Source organism: Pinus tabuliformis, chromosome X (assembly GCF_031772625.1).
Source record: "Pinus tabuliformis cultivar Carrire ecotype Pingquan chromosome X, CPIR1, whole genome shotgun sequence".
Lineage (NCBI taxonomy): Eukaryota > Viridiplantae > Streptophyta > Pinopsida > Pinales > Pinaceae > Pinus > Pinus tabuliformis.
Window position 1 is genome coordinate 1,311,284,652 of NC_142308.1, and position 22,444 is coordinate 1,311,307,095.

Consider the following 22,444-nt stretch of genomic DNA (forward strand, 5'->3'; position numbering starts at 1 on the left):
TCCAAATTGGGCAATGTAGTTTATAGTCCTGCGCTCCCTTGCAACTGCCTGGAGCACTAAGACTATCCTGCTACCATATAGTCATTGTGCAAGATCTCTTGTATACAACTTCAACCTGCTCCCATTCACTCTTCCCGGGAAGGGTTCCCCATTCAGCTTCGCGAGCTGAACTGCGCCTCCATTTGTAATTTCTTTGACAATATATGGCCCTAACCAATGCATCTAGAATTTACCCAGAAATTTAGTGAATTTACTATCATATAACAGGACAAGATCGTTTACCTTGAACGTGCGAAGCTTGATGTGGCAATCATGCCATGCTTTTTCGCATTCCTTCTGTACTTGTTGATGGAATCCTGCCAAAAATCGATCTTCTTCGAGCTCCATCAGCTGCGCGAGCCATTCCTCCAAGGCCTCGCGATCTGCCATACCTGTCAGGGCTGCTATGCGCAAACTAGGCACAATGTACTCCATCAGCATTACAGCTTCGACCCCATATACTAATCTGAACGACGTTTTCCCTGTTAGCTTCTTACAAGTAGTCCTATAAGCCCATAGTACTACAGGTACGCGCACATCCCAGTCATTCCACTGCGCGTTGCAGATCTTCGTCAGCGTGTTCTCCAAAATCTTATTAAAGGCTTCAACAATTCCATTGGCCTGCAGGTGATACAGTGTACTCTTCTGATGGTAGACCTGGAATTCTTCAGTCAACACGTTGATCGTTTCATTCAAAAAGTGCGTACCCTTGTCACTCATCAACACTTTCGAGCAGCCAAATCTGGTTAAGACATACTCAAACAAAAACTTTGCTGTCGTAGCCCCTGTACAATCCTTAACCGGCTGTGCTTCCACCCATCTGGTTAAATATTCTGTCACGTGATGATATAGCGCACACCTGTTTTCTTTCCCGGGGACTGAATTGGCCCAACGAAATAAATTTCCCATTTCTCAAATGGCTACAAAGATACTTGAGGATGTAATGGCAATTCATCCCTTCGCGATAGTCTGCCAATTCTTTGACACACATCACATGCCTTACAATACGCCTTGGAATCCTTGTGCAGCGTTGGCCACCATAGACCTGCACGCAAAATCTTTTGCGTAGTTGCTTTGCCTGCATAATGACCTCTCGCAGCTCCCCCATGAGCTTCAACGAGAATGTCATCCCGCTCAAAATCTGGTACATATGTTCGCAGTATTTCATTAGCACCCATCTTATACAAATGTCCCGCAATAACTGAAAAATCCACTGCACGTACTACTAATTCCTTCTTTCGCTAACTTGTATATCCTTCCAGTGCCATCCTCATAGAAAAAAAGTGAATAATATCTGCAAAGTGATTATCTGCTATGCGCGCCGCAAAAAGCTACATACCTGGCAACCCTTCCTCCAAATTATTGGGCTCCTCGCCTGTTTCGATCCGTGACAGATGGTCAGGTCCTACATTTAACCTCCCTGGCTTCACAATTACTTCAAGGTCATACTCTTGGAAGAGTAGCAACCATCTGCAGATCTTCCCTCCCGAGTCCCAACGCAAGCTTATTGACTAGGTATTTCAAGGCAGAATGATCTGTGTACATCTTGAAATGCCCTTCTAACAAATAACGCCTAAATTTCTGCAGCGTGTACACCATGGCCAATCCTTCACGCTCAGTCGTTGAATAGTTCTTTTCGGCCTTCGATAACTTCCTACTCGTGAAGGTTATAAGATGGTCCATTTCTCCTTCATCGGCCTGTGTTAGCACTGCACCCAACGTAATGCAAGAGGCATCCACATGTACGTGAAACTCCTTTTTCCAATCAGGGAATACCAAAATCGACGCAGTGACCATCTTTTCTTTCAATACATCTAAGTTGCGCTGACATTCTTCGTCCCAACAGAATGTTGCGTCCTTCTTCAACAGTTTCTCCATGGGCGCAGTAATTTGAGCATAAGCTTTGATAAATTTTCTATAATATCCTGTATGTCCCAGCGTCGCGCGCAGCTGCTTAACATTCCTTGGGGCCTCCAAATTCACAATCACTGCAATCTTTGCAGGGTCCACCATCAATCCTTTCTTGCACACCACGTGACCCAGCAAGATCCCAAAGGGAACACAGAATATGCATTTCTTCAAATTCAGCGAATCTGGTATCTGCGACACGTATCCAACATCAGGCGCAGACTTGCTACATGGCACTTTACTAATCCAAACACCATCCAGTCATCAAAGTATACTTCTAAGAACTTATGAATGAACTCCTTGAACGTTGCTATGACTACGCGGGAGAATATCGCAGGTGCATTCTTAAGCCCAAACGGCATCACAGTGTACTGAAAACAACCCCATTCTGTCACGAAAGTCGTTTTGCTCCTATCCTCGGGTGCGATCTTAATCTGATGATACCCAGAAAACCCATCGGTAAAGGAATAGGCCTCCTTCCCTTTAACATTGTCTAACACTTCATCTATAAACGGCGTTGGGAATGGGTCATGGACACACGCATCATTAAGCTTAGATCTACGCAAATCCTTATTTCACCCTTTTGCTTATTCTCCTGGACCACCATCGGGATCACCCAATCAGATTCCTCAGTTGGTTCTATGATGCCTGCCTCCAGCATTTTATCTAGCTCTTGGCGCACCTTTTCCTTGTATTTAGGATTAAGGCGATACGACCTCTACTTAATAGGCTTCGCGTCTGGCTTCAAAGTGATCTTCATAACGCCCAAATCACCAACTATGCCCTTCAAATCCGAAAACTTAGTAAGGAAGAGATCCTGGTATTCGTGGATTAACTCAGCAACTTTATCCACGGTAGCATCGTCCCAATAATCTCCAATTTTCACGAACTTCGGTTCTGCTTCAGTGCCAATGTTCACTTGCTTTGTTTTAAACGGCGCGATGATGTCCAGGTTGTCTATTTGTGGGCCTTCAACATCGTGATGCCCTTCTGCCTCTGGAATATTAATGTTTCTTAGATCTTCATCTTCTTCTCCAGCTGTCACATTATAGCATTCAAGCACATGGCGCAACTGGGTGTTCCAATCTAGTTGGGTCCATTCCATAGGTTCTGTCGGCGTTTTGAAGATGACCGCCTTAATTTTCTTGTAGAGCTTCATCGATGCTTGCGAAGCCGTATACAAAGCTGAAGGTCAATAAGAACCCTTCCCTCAATATATCCCAGTCTATGGTGCCATGGCTGAGCTCCGTTTCCAGATACCAGTTCTTGGGAATTGTGTCCAAAGTATGGCAAAATATGTGTACCCACTCTGGCTGCGGCTCTGCTCCCCATGCTTTAGTCCATTTTTCTAGGTGATCACGCAGATCATCCCTTCCGTTATATTTCTCAATCAATCTAGTATTAGGATGCCCAAACCGTAACCTCATCATTCTTTTGTAATCTTGCCATCCAACAAAACTATCCTTATGCGTACCCCACCATCGTGTGAATGTAGCGTGCAGTGCCAATTCTAAAGCTTGGAAGCGGTGATCCTCAGGGACTTCGCGCTCAAATTCATCCAAAAACAGATCTACATTAGTTAAACCATCATAATAGGGTAGTTTCCTTACCTTCGACGAAACACAGCGTAGCGACTTTGTCATCATATTGCATCGCAGTGTGGATACTTCATGCAAGCGATTCTGCCAATGCTCCAACTCTTTGTCTGAATCTGAGGTGCAGGAACTCTCTCGGTCCCATGCAATCCGTCCATCCGCCGTCGGATTGATCCAGTCCTGATCTTGCGCTGTTATTTTGTAGATTTGATCTAGTTCATCCTCACTTTCTTCATAATCGCGGACTGGTTTAGTATAGTGCGCCCCTTCTGCAAGGTCCAACAGTACTACAACCCGAAGTGATTTCCTTTCAAACGACATTGTCCTCTTCCTCAAATTGATGACCCCATTCATGTCAATGGCCCAGTCAACCCCCAGGAGTGCGGCGTATGGGTTACTATCATCGACGATCTTTATAACCTCAAAGTCATCCATCGTGCTCACACCTTCTATATCGATTGTTACTCCATATAATCGTCCCATGGGATGATTTTCTGTTGGTTCGCCATTCTGAGCTGAATCGGAGACCACTGCAGCACAGGTCTCCCCATTCTTTCCCATGTTTGTTTTGGCAAAACATTAGCATCAGACCCCAAATCCAAGATGACATGGTCCAATGTTACTTGGGAGCGGGAGCGGAAGCGGGGAGCGGGAGCGGAAGCGGGAGCGGGAGCGACCATTTTCAGAAGCTCCCGGTTTGGGAGCGAATCCCGGAGCAATTTTTTAAAAATATATATATTTTTTATATTTTTTAATTTTTGATACATATATGTCAACAAAAACATGTAGAATGATGAATTAGATATAAAAAACATAAAAAAGCATAGATTGAACCATATAACAACAATCATCTAGAAGTTATAATCTTCATCAACCACGTCCGCAAGTTAGTAACATAGTAACATACAACATATTGAGTCTCATGATTCATCAATCTTAAAGTTTCAAGCTTTCAAAATTCAATATATAACATTTATCATCATTGATCACCAAAGTTGTACTTGTAAGCTAAGTGTAACCATTACAACAAATAATATCTAACATGAAATGAAATGTTATAAAATGAAATGAAATGAAACAACTTTCAACTTTCATGAAGCATCATATTCATAATTCATTACTAATGAGTTATAATTGCCAACTTCAAACTTAAATTGTCATATATTGTTTAAAAAAATATCATAATAAATATGAAAGAGTCAATAGTTATAAAAGCTACTAGAAACTAGAAAAGAGAAGTAAATCTATTATCTATTTCTTATGCTTGGGCCTCTTGCCACCACGAGAAATGTCTAATTTTTTAGTCTTGTTGCAAAATCAGGATCTTTGTCATTAATATCACCCTCCAAGCATTAATATCCAGAGGTATCTTTGTCATTACCTTTGTATCTGTATAGGGATCTTTGTCATTAATATCACCCTCTAAGCATTAACATAAGATAGAAAAAGCATAGCATGTCAAGTCAAGATTTTGTTTGAGTGATGCGTACATTTTTAGAAGGGTCATGATAGAGGAGTTCGACAACCAATGTCACTAACATCAAGGTACATAGAGGGATTGGTACTCTTGATTAAATATGAGTTCCATACCCTAATACATGACAAAATTCAATGGAAACATTGCAATCCCCTAATCCTGAAATCCTGAAAAACTGATAAGTCTGCTGGATTTTGAATGAAATCTAAAATTCTACTTTCTCCATATGAAATCCAATGAGGACGAAACCACTCTCAAACATCCTGAGTCATTTCATGGTAATGTTAAAAATTTAAGTAAAAGGATGAAAATGAAAATTAAATAAAATGTCACTTTTACTTTAAGAATTTAACATTACCATGAATAGCATATCAATACTAGGGCCTAGACTTGATCATTAAGTTGCCCCACTCAAAAACTATTCGTTTCTTTCAAAAAAAATTGCATTTCGAACATTACTACAAAAAAAAAATGCAAAAAAGGCAAAACGCTCCCGAAAAGGCAGGGAGCGAAATTTTTTTTAGGGAGCGCGCTCCCGACCCGCTCCCGAGTCGCTCCCGCCCGGAGCGCGGATCGGGAGCGGGAGCGAGGGGGGGGGGCGCTCCCCCGCAACACTGACATGGTCCATCTCATAATCACCTATCTGCGTGGTGAGCCTCATCTCGCGCCCCGTTCTTGCCTTATGTTTGCCAATTTTTCTAACCACCCGGTGTCCATCAAGGACCTTCTCTTTGCTGGCGCATTTGTTTATTAATTCCTGCAGGCCTTCCACAACTTTTCTATCACGTAGCAGTTTTATGCAGGTTTCCAAAAACGTAGTGAGGACAAAGGGATCAACCTCTGCAGGCGCGCTGGTTTCTTGCACCTTGTTTTGGCTTCCTGAGGTGGAGGCCTCAGCAAAGCTCTTCTTGGCTTCCATAAAAGTTTCCTTAGCGCGCTCCAGATCAAAACCAACTTCTTTCTCTGGCGCTTTGCGAACCCATCCATCCTCTTCAGGTTGTTTACCTTTATCATCGCCAGTCGTTATTCCACTCCTCAACACTATATTCACGCTTTGATCCTCCTCGCGGGGCTCAGCTCTCATCATCTGTAAGTTTTGCATAGGTTGCTGAGGCTGCGCTTTCTTCTCTTGCATTTTAGCTATCAGCACCGAGCACTCTTCTATAGTATGGTCAAACTGGCTGCAGTATTGACATGACGGGCGCGTCTGATTCTGGCATTCTCGTGCATAGTGCCCTGGCTGTCCATAGTTGTAACATATAATCTGACCTCAGCCTCTTCCAGTGCCTCCTCCTCCTCGGACTTGTCCTCGTCCCTGATAACCTCTACGCACCCCTCCAGCGCCCTTCTCTGGAGGCCGAGTTTCTGCTTGCATCCAGTATGTAGGTGTTCTTTCCATCATCAACTCATAGCTTTGACAGTGGCACTCATTGTGGCCCACCGATTTGCAGAAGTTACAGAACAACTGCTGAGGTGTCTGGATGAACTTTTGAAGTAAATGGCAATTATTCGTCGCATGTTGCCCAACAACCTGACAAATAGCACACCATAGTGCAGTCCTCATGCTCGGCCCTGCTGAGGCTTCTGGCTTTAGGGGAATTGGTCCCCCTCCTGTAATATAATTCACGTACACTGGGCAGTGATCTTTATCGTGCCTTGGCCCTTGCACTTCAAACACCAGACTTCCACGTGCACTTTTGGTTTAGTCTCCTTGTCTTTCTTCAAACTCTGTAATTCTAGGTGTAGGCTTTGTAACTGAGAGTGGATCTATTGTACTCCCAAGGTCGCATCCTGAATAGGTGATGCATGTAACCTCATCGCGATTTCCAAGGCTTCTTCCTGTGTTCCTATCTTCTGTTGTGACAGAGCAATTCTCAGGTGGGGCAGAAGCGAAGCTATAAACCATTCGCGATGCTGACTATTTATGAGCTGCATGTTAGCTTCTCGAATCTGACACTTCAACCTTTGATCTAATTCCCAAGGCGTCTCATCGACCCTCATCATGATTTCTTTGAATCTGATTATTGACTGCGAGTCAGACTTAGGCTTACTAAACTCCTTGTTTAAAGTTGCCTTAGTCTCTGCTAGCGATGCAAGAGGATTATCAAAACAATACTTAATATACCAAGTTAGCGCGTGATCCTGCAGAGCAGTAACCAACTGTGCCTTCTTTATATTGTCATCAGTAATATGTTGCGTTGTCCACACAGCATTCGCAACAAACCAAAACTGCTCTGTATCTTCACTCCCTATGCCCTTGAAAATCGGTAGCTTCATTGCGTTCGCCATGTTGGATGGTGGTGGTGGAGGTGGAGGTGTGGGCAAAGGTGTATGCGGTGGAGGTGGAGGTGGAGGTGGTGGCGGAGTGGAAGGATGATTTACTCGAGGAATCCCCTGAGTGATTAGTTGAACAGCGCTTCGTGGTGTAGTCCGTTCCGCCCCTTTGTCGTCACTTAAAGGAGGTCCAATCAATGGACTATACTCTGGTCCTGATCCTTCGCGATTTCTAAAGAATCGTCCACTTCGCGTAGCTCCGAACATCAAGGTAATGGCATCACCCATTTTTCACATAACAACATTTTAATCCACGTATTCAAAGATCATAAGTACTTACCTCGCGGTCCTTTGAAAAATCTTCGCTCCGCTTCCCTGTAGCTGACTAAGGTATCAACTGCAAATTCTGTAACAAATCCTCTTATAATTCAATCGAGCCAATGATCGACAACCCACGCTATCTTGTTTTCAGAAGCTTCTAACCGTCGCACTAATTCTGGAGTCCACACTATCAGATTATCAAGCTTCCACCTTCCTTGGCTATTTGTCAATTTAGCCAACCATTCATACAATTCAATGGGGAAGGTGCAGAAGAAGATCTCGTGTATCTTCGAATACAGATACCTGTTCAACCACTCTTCTGTTGATCTAAAGATGATCTGAGGTTGTCATTGATGTCAACCCAAGCAGCACCAGGGGCTACCCTGATCTTGCAAGGGAATTTTGACTTGACAACTTACTCTATTTTGAGTCAAGGATCTTCTAGATGGATTCTACTCGTCGAGATGTTTCCGTTGATATATGGCACGCCAAGTAATTCTTCACGGTTTGAGAGATATTCATGTTTGAAGTTAGTAACCCAAGTTAGTGGGCTAAAACCCTATGGGGTTGTGGAATGGCACTCATAATTGGTTTTGGTCATTGAATAGTCAATAATTAATAATTTTTTAAGCTCCTAAAATCCCTCCAACATTCTCTATAGAAGCCCCTCTCAACTCTATAAAAAGAAATCTCATATATCCTCCAAATGAAGCGATCGTGGCATTTTCGCTATAACTTCATTTCTGCGAAGTCTTAGATTCTAAAATGAAAACCCATTTGATTTGCAATCCTGATGAACGTCGTGACCGAATTTCAGATCTTGGTTCGCTATATTTTCAGAGATATGATCTGTGGAAGTTAGGGTTTTTTGCAAGCTCTCAAATTTCATCTCAAAGAAGTGACCTTGGGAAAATCGTCATAACTCTCTCTCTAAGAAGAGGATTGGAATTCTGTAAAAAGTGGCGGATAGTGCACGGACTGTAGTTTTCTGTGTATCAATTTCAGAGCCGAAGGAGGAAACAGTGACACGTGGCACGTCGTACAAGTTCGCTCTACTGAACTAGTCCATAATTAGGTCATTGTGAGAGATTGGGCATAACTTTGTCTTGAAGAGTCTAAATCGGGTCAAACCTGTGGCATTGGAAAGAAGACTCAGAGGGCTTCTACAGGACCAAAGATCACATGTTGGGGATCTAAAATCGCAGAGATACATCAGATTAAATATTGTGCTCCTAGAAGGCAAGAAAAACTAGATCAAGTGTTGTCAAGGGGTGCAAAGGACCAAACTTTCTAGGGAAACAAAGAGCAAGGTGCAGCAAAATGATGCAACAGAGGTAAGCTACAGGTAAGTATCTTCTGTATATGCATGTTCATCTCTTAATTGCATTCGGTTCTTTGTATTCTAATTTGTTGTTTTTGTTTAGCACCAACATATGCTCTACAAGATGAGGTAAGTTTTGCTATTATCATGTCATGGGTATTTCCTTTAAGCCTTTTTGCAAGTATTATATATTCATCAAGAGAAGACTCAATGCATAATCTAATGTTCTGAAGAATGAGAAAGGGTAGCATGACAAGAGCAGCAATCAAGGTGCAAAACAACAGCAAGAAGTTCACCACATGAAGTCTTCAAGTGGGCAGCACTGCATACAAACATTGTAAAAGTATCATTGTACAGAGTCATTGTAAAAGCATCTTTGTAAAAGTTGTACAAGTGTCTATCTGCCAAGAGTTGAAGAGGCAGTGTTGGGAGGTCTAGGATCATCATTAGGTGGTTGTGTCATAGTTGGGGTTATGGTCTAGTGTGTCTTCTTCTTCTACATCATTCTATATCATTGTAAAGTGGATCATTTTCCCTCGTACGGGAGTCCATTCTTCTTTTATTCTTCTATAGGGTGGTAGGCTGGTGCTAGGCTGGTGCATGAAGTCACCAACAGGTTCAAGCCTGTGAAAACTTCAGGGTGGTAGGGTGGTTCCAGGGTGAGTTGTAGCTCATTGGGTGTTGGGGCATTCGTTCAATTGACTACTGAAGAATCTCGGGCATTGGAGCGTCCATCCAGTGGGAGCTGGAGAAGAAAGTTGTTGCTTTCATTTCAGTTGGGGCTGAAGATTAAAGAATTTTTTAGAAAAGCGTTCAGTGGTTTTTTACCAGGAGGAGGTTTTCCACCTAAAATCTTTGTGCCTCCTGGGTTCTTTTATTTATTGTTATTACTGCATAAACGTTTATAATAATTGAAGATTAACTAATGCTATGAAAAGATTTAAAAGTGCTAATTGCTAAGGAATATTGCTTCACCCCCCCCCCTCTCAGTGTTTTCCAACACTTCCTTCGATAGGCGCAGATTCATGGTTTCTTGCACCGCAAACTCGTGAATCTTCTGATCCAACCACTTTTCAATTTCTTTTTTGGTCGGATTCCAATGATTCGAAATCACACATCTCTTTCAAGCAGATCCTGGTCCCGGCAACGAAACCATTTGTGGGCTTAGGGGGTCCTGACCCAAGTTCAGAGTTAGTTGGGCCAACGAAAGAAACCCTACACTACTGGTCATTTCGGCAACAACCTGCGTAGCACAGGCTGCAGTCTCACCCAAAGCAATATAGGGGGATGCAAGAACCAAGTTTCTACATCCAGAGACTAGTGTGATGTCTTTCAGCGCCTCAGATCTGCCTTCATGCAAATCGATAAACTCTTAGGGCACATTACTACAACTCTGTTAAAACAGGGTCCAAACCCTCGCAAAAGTCTACGATCAACCTTTGCGGACCTTTAATAGTCAATTTATGCACTTACACGCATCAGAGAACAACCCTAAATTAGTGTTTGCGCAGATATACTTAGGTTATTAGTAAACATAACAGAGTTCATCAGGGTCTTTGCGAAAGTACTTAAACATGCATTGCGTACATCATTAACACTTATTCAAAAGAATTGCACAACATTCAATCAATATTTCATAAAACACATCATTCATTGATAGCATATGGCATTAACAAAAAGAGCAGAAATATGCAAGAATTCTTCAGAAGCTATCTTTATTGATCTTCAATTCAAGGTTACAAACTCAGAACTACCCTGCGCACACAGCTACAGGGGTCCGCGCACTCAACTGCGGACTCTATCTAGGCCTTTGCACACTCAGTTGTAAAGCCTTTCTTCTATCTTACCCACTTCTCCTCGTTGTCACTTTTCTTTCCTTATCATCAATTATCTATTAATCTGCCTTAGACTCTCTAAGACACACCTATTTATAGTCTTTTTCATACCATGCCATGGTCCTTGGACCATGGGTGAATCTCAAAACCAACTCAAACTTTACATAAAACAAGGGGCTAATCCCCTTTGACTCCTAGCCATCTACGTGCTCCGCATCCACAAATCACGCAGACTTTACATTATTTACACAAAATGTAGCAAAACTTGGGTTATCTTAACCCAAAAATTGACCCAAATGACCCCATCCCAACAGAGCTCATGCTAGGTTTTTTCCCATACGCTAAATAATGTCCCAACCATCTTTTGCATCTAACATTTTTCTTTCATTGTAGCTTTCGATGCTTTTAAATTTTTTTTAGTTGCATCAACCTTTAGTGCCAAGTTTTTGAGCGCTGACTCAAAATTCTCTAAAGAGTCTTCATCCTTTATCCTTATCTTATAGTAGCCCACCCTCAAATCTATCATCAAAAAGATCTTTTCTCCTCACAATTGATCAAAAATGCAATCAATTCTTGGTAGAGGATATTATTTCTCATAGTTACCTTGTTCAGCAGTCTAAAACCAATGCACAGCCACAAAGTCCCATCTTTCTTCTTTACAGAGAGTACTAGTGCTCCCCGAAGTGAAACACTTGGGAATATATACACGTTCTTTAATAATTCTTCTAATTGCATTTGCAGCTCCTTCAATTCGAGTGTTCACATTCTGTATGGAGTCGTAGACACTAGAGCAACTCGAAGCTTCAAATTAATAAAGAAACCAATATCTCATTTTAGTGGTAAACCTAATATTTCCCCAAATACATCTGTGTACTCCTACATCATTAAGTTTAAAACTCTCTCCGTTTACTTAACCAAACAAGATTTTCAAGCTGCCATGTGCACATATGAAAATGTCACTTTTCTTCTGCTTGAAATGAAGGTTATCATTTTTTCCTAGAGAAAAAAAAAAACTATTGTCAAACATATGTTTTGATCAAATTTGAAGTTAACTTATTTTTATTTGTTGTTTGTTTGAATGTATAAAGTTATAATGGAATTTGCTTAATTGTCTTTATCAAACCTAATGGCAATTTTCATCATATCTTTTGATAGTGGCAAACCTTTTTGAGTTTCATTGTACCCAAATTCAACAGGAACCAAGTGACTTAGCTTAACAGGCCTCATCTGCAAAGATCATATTAGCTTGAGGCCCATTACCTCCGCATTATCATGAAAGTTTGAAACCAATGTTTCATCATTACAATGACCCACACCTTGAAATAGCTCAATCAACTGCATTATCGTAGGGAGTAGACCCACCAAGTTATGAACTTAAGATATCATTTTGAAAAGTGTGTGAGCTTGTCATTAGATGACAGTCCAGCAAACCAATACCTCAAGTTGTTAAAAATGTTCTCAGTTCAGTTAAAACTAGATGTTTGAGGTCTGAGGACGCAACTCTGATTCCATACCCAATCAATTATGACCCGCAATTTCCCAGTCTAGACTCTAGAGCACAGTTTAGTATCTCATTCAATTGGTTGAAGAACATTTACTTTCCATGTAATTTTCATAGGGCCTAACTTTGGTGTGTTTCTTAATGCTTGAGAAAAGTTGAGAATCTTGCAAATTGCAGAGAATTACATTTTTGTAAGGATTTTATTTGGGCTGGATTCAATATTTTCAGTGAAATTGAGTATGGCAATAGAGTTATGAACTTTCATCTATTTGATGCCTTTCCAATTTAGTTATATGCAGTGGGATCCAAAGAGGAGGGAAACTATTTCTGCATCATGAAGGACATGACTGTCAAGTAGGACTCACGTACGCAATTGGAATAAATCTGCAATGTTAAGAAATGGTTTGGAAAAAATATATACTGCATGAACTGTTACATTTTATCCAAAGTTGTAACTTGTATCCTTGCATTATTTTGATAACTCCTACAAAAAGTCAAAGGTTGGAGATTTACAAATTCATGGGAATGCCTTTCCTTCTGAAATTTCAAGTTATAGAAAACAATAGTTAAGATCCAAACAACATTATAAAAATTGATTAAGGTGCCTTACAGAGTGTTTAAAACATAAATATTATTAGTTCGCCGTAGGTACAACATACACTAGAACTTTCTATAGGCTCCTAGTCAAAATTGTTCAACATAAATATAACAAAGCGGGTACTTACCACTATGGCAGCAAAAATAGCATATGACGTCAATTTGGCCTGCAATAAAGTTAGAAAAGGACTAGATAAGATGTTACTATGTAAAAGAAAAAATTGTTGCCTGGCATTGGCATTAATAAAGGTTAGTACAGCAGAATAATCAAGTGCTCTTACAATGGAGATACTCTGTGATGCAATAATCAAGTGCTCTTACAATGGAGATACTCTGTGATGCAAAGGCAAACTCGATAGGAGATGTCATAGTGAAACTTGTTACAAGACCACTTAGCCAACTTATCGATCTCAACTGCTCAGACTTTTCTTCTACATCTCTCCTATTTCGCTCTGAAAACCTGTGGGAAATGTGACAACAAACTGAAAAATTGAGGCCCAACTTAAAAATTCACATAAATCATAAGCGGCAAACTTAAAAATAACCATAAATCATGACGTTGATTTCAGACTAGAGTTAAAATTTGCATAAGCAATCTAACTCTCATGATGTAGAAAGCCTAAAAATATGTCTATATTAGTCCAAGATCAAACATGACTTGGACATTGCTGTGTATATGTATATGTGTTTACAGCTTAGGCTCATGTATACAATCCCACGTCAAAGTACTTGCATCAGCATGTTTACATGTTTTTTTACAAATTGACACATCCTGCCCCCCTCGTGTTTCACATTTCATGTGTCAGACACAACACGTGGGTGACACGTGTCCAACACAAGTTTGACTTGCGTCCTGTTTGTAAGACACAAGTTTGTCTGGTGTCGAACATGTGTCCAATGAAAAAAGCATGCTAAAATCGATTTATAGCCTCATTTTTCACACAATTCAGTCACAGGATTGGAGCTCTTAAAGGTTTTAGAGTGCAGCTAAGGGCATTTAAGCAATGTTAGAAGGGATTCTAAGTGTTGGGAAGTGAATTTGTCCAGGCCCTACTAATTCTATGCAATTAATGGTAATGTTAAAGTGACATTCTCCTTTATCTTTGAATTTCATCCTTTTACTTAAATTTTTAACATTGCCATTAATTGACTCAGCATGTTTGAGAGTAGTTCCGAACTCATTGGACTTCATATGGAGAAAGTAGAATTTTGGATCCCACTCAAAATCTAGCGGACTTATTAGTTTTCAAGATTGAGGGGATTGCATTGTTTCCATTGGAGTTTGTCATGTATGAGGATATGGAACTAGCATTTAATTAAGAGGACCAAGCCCTCTATGTACCTCGATGTTGGTTGCATTGATCGTGTTATCACATTTATTTAAGTTCGATAAATTTTAAATGCTGACAATCATAGTGTCTGCGAAATATTTGTAATAAATAAGAAAAATGTTGATAGTGGGACTAGCAACGCTTTTGTGAGTTCAGAAAATTATTCGAGGAATACACTGACAACGGGAGTGTCAGAGTTATCGGTTATTTGCTGATAATTGGAGTATCAGCGCCAAACTTGAAATTTGAATTTTCAATTTTTGAAATGCGTTGACACGTTCCACATCAGCAACGAAATAATAATTGCCCGGTCATGCCACGATAAATTTGAAAGTGAAAGGTACGTGTTGAAAAGAAGGTTTTCCGCCATCGAAGAGGTATGATGTGGTTTTGTAATTATCGAAGGGTTAAAACATTATTTCACCTGTCAATCAATTATTCTGCCTAAAACATCATTGTTTTTTCCTGCATAGTAATTTCACCATTTCATTTGTAAGTTTTGTTAATTTTATCGTTGGAAAGTTGTTCGGTTCAAGCTACTCGGTGGAGATACATGATCGAATCTCGGTCTCTCATCTGCGTAATCGCCAAACTGTAAAGATAATGGGGAAATCGGGAAGCTAAACAAAAGCGAACCAAAAGGTCTTGATCTTTTAGAGATTTATCCTAATATTCAGCAACATTTTCGACAGGCTAGGTGGGAGGAATTTATTCGACGATGCACTGATGTCCATGACAAGGTTGCTTGAGCATTTGCTCAAGGCTTCGATAGTCAACGTGTGGAGGTTGGAGGCATTTCGTTCCATGTGGCAGAGGAGCTAGTTGCAGAGGTCACATCTCTGCCTACAGATGGAGAAAAGGTCTTTAGAAGCCATGTCTTGGCTGGGATCGATGTCTCATTCTTCCTAAAGGTTGATTTCAAGGAAAGAAATTGGAAAGCAGGGGTGCAGAGGTCTTGGTTGGAAGACAAATGGCATGGGCTGCTACACATTACCCAGTCATATTTCACATGTGAAGGGCGTTTTAACCGGGTAAACTTATACCATTTCCATTTCTTAGCTCATCTAGCAAGACAAGTCTCAAGCACATGACTGCTCGAGTTCAGGCTAGAATGGACCCATCTCCACATTTCATCTATCACAAAGCTTTAATTAAGTTATTAATTGAAAATCAATTGGCAAAGGCTGGAAGAACATGGATCCATTTCCTATTCTGGGGAGGGTTTCAACCCCAGCCCCCTAAGTCTAAACGAGGAAGGAAGAAGGGAACCAAACAAGTCAAAAACCCTCAGGAAAGAACCTCCTCTCAGGGCACCCCCATTGTGCAAACCAGAAGACAAACCCTCCTTTATGTTCCTAAAATACCCAAGGTCTATTCTAGAAGAAGTGATAAGCTGAGAATGATACAATCTGTTGAAGACCCTCCTACGGTGAGTTCCCCACATGCTGAAAATACACCTACTAAAGGTTCCCTTGCAGAAAGCCAGCCACCAAAGAAAAACAAAGGAAAGAGGGTTGACCATAAACCCCATGATGAAGAAGTTCTAGCTGAAGAAGAACCCTCCCTGTTTGAAATGTTCAAAAGGGGTAAAAGACCTCACACTAGGCCCTTAAACAAATTGAGGTTGAAGATAAAGTTGAAGCAAAACCCGGACCTTGCCAAAGAGGTCATAGACGTGGACAATGTTCCACTAAAGGACCTAATTATAAATAAAGGGAAAGCTACAAGTTCAAAGAGGTCCAGGAAAACAAAGGAAACCAAGAAGAAAATCCCCATGGAAACCAGACAAAGCAAGAGGCAGAGGATGGATAAGGTGGACGTTTTACTGGAAGCAGCCAATACCCTCAGCTGAGAGGCTGGTAGCTATCTTTTTCAGTTTTGATCTTTCACTATCAGAGTGAATTTTTTATCAAGCAGTTGTTAGCATATAAGCATGGGAAAGCATAGGAGATCGTTGATATTTTCTTTATCGGCACATTTTGCAAAAATCGTTTATTTTCAGTATCATCGTATTTTGGAGAGAAACACTAACATTGTCATTGTTAGTGTATTTCGGAAGAACAACTTGAACGAAAACGCTGACAGTCGGCCTGTTAGCGAAAAACATCAGTTTCGGCAGCTAAAGGTTGACAGCAGCATTATCAGCGATTTGCAACAGGGATATCTCATAAGGCAGGAGCTACAACAGAAGCCCGTTTTTTAGGGATGACAAGGCCTGATCTACAGAGCACAACCATGATACATTTTGTCAGCCCCATTTTCAGCAAGTTGTTTTGATTTGGAAAAAACTTGATAATAAAGATATTTTCATATGCATGTACCTAAGAGATTTATACTGCTATTATTGGATCACTCTAATTAATTTTGAACTACAAACCTGTTTCAGTTATTGTATTATCAATATAAGCAATGACTATAGAAGAAGAAAGGGTTGGATTTTATTTGAGATATATCATCCCTTGTGTAGTATTGAGTAGATCTTAATGGAAAACAATCTTCATGAGCAGTTTACAAAAATTCTTGTGTTATGATTCCCTGTTTGTCTTTTCTCCATTTTATATTTCCTCATGTCTGAAATACTGAGTGTTTGAAATTGGGATTCATATGTTTATGCTCATTTTTCTTTATTCTCATGCATTCACTAAATGTTGTTCACTTAACCATTGCACTAATTTCCTTCATTTTCTTCCAAATTCCTTAAAGTGTCAAAGGAATCATCACTACCCTGCTTTTGTATTTTGCTCATTGAAACCATAATTATATAAAGCCTGATTGGGTCAGAGTCCATTCCCAATGGTAATATTTTCACACAATCCAACCAAATTCAATCATTCTTTGATAAATCTGGCAATAGGACTCAATTACAAACCTTCTACTATAGTAACCTTGAGTAGTTGAGTATAGGGAGAGATCCCTCTCCAAGTTGAAGGGTCAGCTTTCAACCTCAAAGAGGTTCGAGGTTACCTTAGATTTTTTCCCGTACCTAAGGTTTTCTCTAAGAGAACAATTTTGGCACTGTTGTCAGGGAACGAAAGGCATATTTTCCTAAAACACTTTTATTGTTTAAAATCAGATCTCAAAGGGCAAACAAAGATTTGTACATATGTTTGGTTGCAAGGTGTTTGCTCTAGCAACTCCGCACTATAATCTGAAGTGTTCTTATTGATGAATTTTTGGCTCACAGAGGCGTCCATACTCGGAGGAACCCTGATCTGAATCCACCCCAAATTTTGTCAAGCCCGGAAAAATTGTTCAGGAAGAAAGCTCCAAAGGAATCAGGTACGATTCACTTAGAAAGGTCTTATTCTCTACCTACAAAGGTTGAAGCTCTTGAGGATTTGTTGTTAGATATTAAATTTGAAAGTAATTTACTCAGATCTAAGTCCGAAAGTAATATTTCAGACACTGTCCTTGATCCAACAAATTTAAAGACCTTTACCCCTAGTTCTGCCATCCCAAAATTAGAACTATTACCACAAGATTTCGAGATTTGGTCTCATTTTCAAAAATTAGAACAAAAAGTCCAGGAACTCTAGGTAGTTGCGGCTAAGTCTTCAACCTTTCCTTATTTCATTCCATCTTTATTTTCTTCAACCACTCCTCTGTCTTCTGTGGGTGTCCATAATCCCATTTTATCGACTGTTATCACAGCAGTCTCAGTGCCTTTGACATTTGTTGTCCAAACTCCTACTGTTAGTGTAATTTCATCTCCTAGCCCTATGGTTGCTAGATATGCACCTTTAAACCTTCAAGGTCTAATACATGACTTAGTGTCTCATGTATGGAATCTAAGGTTTGCAATAAATCCTAGTAGAAGTCTAATAAATGAAATTCTAAAGTTAGCCTCAAGGGTTAGCTCAGTTGGTCAAAATCAGTGCTTCGCCATCGGGAGGTCACAGGGTCCAATCTCCCCGAAGCCCTTGGGGTCAGGCCTTGCTAGAGGGCCGCGGGGCTAGATTCCCTTCGGGGTCGATCAGCCGAGATTTTTCCGTGGATGTAGCGCAACCTGTTGACCAGGGTGTTCGTGAACCACAACCTAAAAAAAAAAAATGAAATTCTAAAGTTATTAGATGTATTGTAGAACTATACTTGTTTGAATTAGGGTTTGCAATATATTATAGTAGAATATGTCATATCTTTGGAAGAAATATTTATGCCTTAGATATAATGAGAACGATATCTTGATTGAGTTACTAATGTGATCTAGGGGTTATAACCTTACACGAACAAAAGTAGTTGAAGTATAAAAGTATGTGTCTCTTGTTGTTTGTGAACCTAACCAAGGTATTTGTTGTCTAAAGTCTAATGATGCAATTATTGTATGATTTTGATATATTTAAGTTCATGCTTCTATATGTATTTGGTTGTACTTGCTATCTAAGTTCTGTGGGTACATAATCTTCAAGATGATGAAGATGTTCAAAAGTAAAGTTGATTTGACTAATAAAGCATGATAAAGGAAGTCATATAAATGATGAAGATCAAGAAGGATGGAAGCCATGAAAGATTCTCCAATGTCATAGAAAAGAAATTGATCTCCCTAAATAAGAAAAGAGTATATCTTCTGAGTTGAAATGGAGGGCATATTATAGTCATAATGGATACCTTGAAGAAGAAATTAGAGAATGAATATTGAGGTGTTGCTGAAAGAAGGAAAGTTGGTTTTGGTTGATACATGAGAAGTAGAAAAGGAAGCTGAATGATTTGTCAAGATTTGTATGGAAAGCCTCGAAGTCCTACTATGATGATTTGTGAGGCAACATCTAGATGTCAGAAGACCCCAAAGGTTTGTGTTTATTCATGAGTACTTGAAAGATTGTTACTGATTAAGGGGTTGTGAGTATTCAGGTAAATCTCTCGAGTTTTTTTGAAAAGCATGCTTGAGGTTATAGAGGTTTGATGTGTTGAGGCATTGAGTGTGTGCCTAGGATGACATCTGGTAGACATATGTATTGACATCTAGATCCCAATGAGGGAGGGTGGCATTGGTCATGGAGCTCTGACCTTGGATACACACCTAGATCCCTGGGTTGATGGTTAGCAAGTAAGCTTGATGGTACCTAGACCGGCTGAAAGCTTTAGTCCATCTTATTCCCACCCAAACAGATTGCCCTGGTCAGGAATCTAGTCTGTGTTGAGAAATCTAGGGCATGAATAGTTAAAAGATTTCTCTGCTTGATAATTGCTTGTGATATACTTTTACTTCTTAGCTTATAGTCTTTTCTTCATTATGTTATTATTGTGTTCTTTTCATTAAGACAATTACCAATATGCACAATAAAAGACAAGTGACACAATATGTAGACTTGTCATCCAAGGCCAAAACCTCTCACCTCTTGAGAGGAAAACCCGATCAAAATTCTTCTTCTAGATCTTCAATTGACGAGTACCAAGACCATGACACAGACCCTTGACTCTAGTATCCTCCCAAGAACCTTGTCACGGACCTTGATGCTCTGCCTCTTCCCTTTCTCGACTCTCTTCTTGATCTCGAAACTCGGTCTCTATTCTTCACACTGCTGCTTCTCGACTTCCTCTCGAGAGTCTCGGTCTCTAGGCTTTCATTGATCTCCTCTAGAGAAACTCGGTCTCTAGATCTCTATCTTGATCACCCAGAAGAATCCTTCTTCGCTACTCCAGAAGAAACCTTCTTCGTTGCTCAGAAGAATCCTCCTTCGCTGCCCCAAAAGAAAACCCTTCCTTCGCTCTTCTTCTTGACCTCTTCTTCGCACTTCTACTTAATCGAATGCAAGTCGAGTTTCTTGCCTCTAAGTGAGGCCGAGTGTGGCTATCTATACACTTCTTCTCATGTCCTTTAGGCTGACATGATCTCAAGAATTAGGCTGACTTCTTCTAGCATGTTCTTCCATCGTTGTAGGCCGACTTAAAGAGGATGAATGACAAGGTCTTGGAGGATACTTTACATAGACAGATTTGACCTTTTACAAAGTGTAACATGACTTCATTACATGACAATGACTCTATCATCTTATGACTAGATGACAAATAATTCCTAAAGACTCTCAATGGGAGTCTTGACTCAAAAACAAAATCTCTTGCTCATGAAGCCCTTGAAGCAAGTCAATACAATAATTTTATATTTCTTCTCTACATCACATTACATAAAATCATAATTACATGCTATTATGAAGACCAAACATAGTTACACTTTTCAACACTCCCTCTTAACTAAGGAGGTATTCATAATGGTACTTGGACTTTCTAAATCTGAAGAATTTCTCATAAGAAAAATTCGAATTGGTAACTCATTTGTATAGCATCATATCAACCAGCATTGTTAAATAGCAAGGCCTTGACAAACAACTCCTTATCTCCACAAGTTCTGAGCTCAATGTTGGCGAGACAAATGATTTATAGACACCCTCATCATTGTCTCTCTCAGAACATCACTGCCTGGGTACTCAAGGTGTGTTCCATGAGGACTATTCTTATCTTGGACTCCCCATCCCTCAAAGAATATCGGTCCTCCACGACTACTCTTCTGTTGGATGCCCTATCTCATCCTCAAAGAGCATTGGATGCCAAATGATTACCCAATCCTCCATTCTCTCTTCACACGTGAAGACCAGAATGACATGTCTATCTCTCAATACCAAATAGGGAGGACATATTCCAACAAAGGAATGTACTCATTCCTACCAAAAAAAAGGAATGTACCTAAGCTCCCTCTGGGCTTAGGAATTTCCAAGTTTCTTCCAAGTAGGAAACTTCTTTTCAAGCTCCCTCTTAACTAGGACCTACAGCAGCTCCTCATGTGGAACAACCAGCTACTTGAAGAACTCCTCTCTTCTTCGATGTCATCAATTTCTTTTGTCATGGAGTCTTCATCTTTCGAGGACTTCTTCATAGGGCACAAACCATCCATTGTTGATTTGGGGTAGCATCGGATGTGCTCTAGCCATGAAAATTGGTGGAGAGGCTAAAGAATATGAGATCTCTAAGACCCAAAAATAGTTTGGGGAAATTCTTCCCGCTGAAGGATATATTAAAATAATTAATATTTTTAATGGGTTCCTAAGTCTAAACTTAGGAAAATAAAAATATTAATGGGTATTAATATAAAACTGGGTTAGAAGATTCTAAATGATATGGATCAAGCCAAATCTAATATTAGTCATTGATTAGATATGTAATCTCGGTCGTTGAAGACTCAACAGAAAAAGTATAAGAGGAGGCTTGAGGGTCAGTTGGAGAAAACACCAGAGTAATCAGTCATTTGATTTTCTAGAGCGGGGTTTGCTAAGAGAAATCAAATCAGTGATCAGAGTTGCAGTGAGGGGCAGTGAGTACGAGGCAGAGAGGCAGAGATAGTGTCGAAAGGCCAGCGCAAAGGCAGAGAGGCAAAGGCAGAGACAGAGGGAGCCACGCAGAGGCCAGCAGTGACTGCGCAGAGGCCAGAAGGGCCAGCATCATCCACGCAGAGGCTGCAGGAGTGATGCAGAGAGTTAGAGAGGCTGCGCAGAGCCTCAGAGGGTTGACGCAGAGGATTTCAGGCTGACGCAAAGGCCAGGAGGGCAGACGCAGTGCTTCAAATTGTGCTGGAGAGGGTTTCGTGGGGCAGAGTTTCAGAATGTCTGCTTCCGAAGAGAGGTATTACTGCCAGATTTTTTCTCTGTCGAGTGAGCCAGTTTGGCACCCAGTGTACTCAGAAAAGCTGCTTAATAATAAAAACCCTCAGAACTGTTGCATCGGTTTTCCCAAGTTGGGTTTTTCCGGGGACGATTATCCAAAAATAACGGTGTCCCTTGTGTGTTTGTCTATTTCTTTCAGTTGTTGATCTGTAGATGGTTGAGACTGTATTATGTTTATTTCAGTGTTTATATGGTTAAATAACTTGTTGGTAATTAAACAAGTAGGCGAAATAAACCAAAGAATATAGATAAAATTTTGAACCGGTAATACTTAGAAATTTCAACATGGTATCAGAGTGTTGCAAATCACAGGAGAGCTGAAGGCGTCAACTAAATCAAAGAATTTGCAACAGAAACAGCTGTCCTGAGTGACAGAAGTTGTTCCTAGGCAGAAAGCAGCAAAGAAGGGTTGACGCAGAGGGCCTGCATCATCAGTTCAAGCCAGAGAGAGGCCAGCGCAGAGGCAGAAGAAGGTAGAAGAGGCTCCCGAAGAGCCACACAAAGACCAAGAGGGTTGACACAGTTGGCCAAGGGAGAAAATCAGCCTTCCCAGGATTGCACAGAGCCTAGAGGATCAGTTCTTCAATTGCTAG

At 40.5% G+C, this 22,444-nt stretch overlaps 1 protein-coding gene across 8 annotated transcripts in view; it reads right to left on the reverse strand.

The window, feature by feature from the left end:
* LOC149144912 (uncharacterized) overlaps positions 1-22,444 on the reverse strand; it is a 383,146-nt gene that overhangs the window by 243,620 nt on the left and 117,082 nt on the right. For 7 of the 8 annotated variants that reach the window (XR_016264644.1, XR_016264643.1, XR_016264642.1 and 4 more), the window contains exons 3-4: positions 13,190-13,328; positions 12,997-13,035 (exon numbers count right to left, since the gene is read on the reverse strand). Coding sequence is in view for 3 of the 8 variants with exons in the window: in XM_089448996.1 (XP_089305122.1) it covers positions 12,997-13,035; positions 13,190-13,328 (178 nt within the window). In the remaining 5 variants the exon portion in view is untranslated. Of the gene's footprint in view, positions 1-12,996; positions 13,036-13,149; positions 13,329-22,444 lie in introns of all 8 variants that reach the window. The other variant, XM_089448997.1, reaches the window with a different exon arrangement.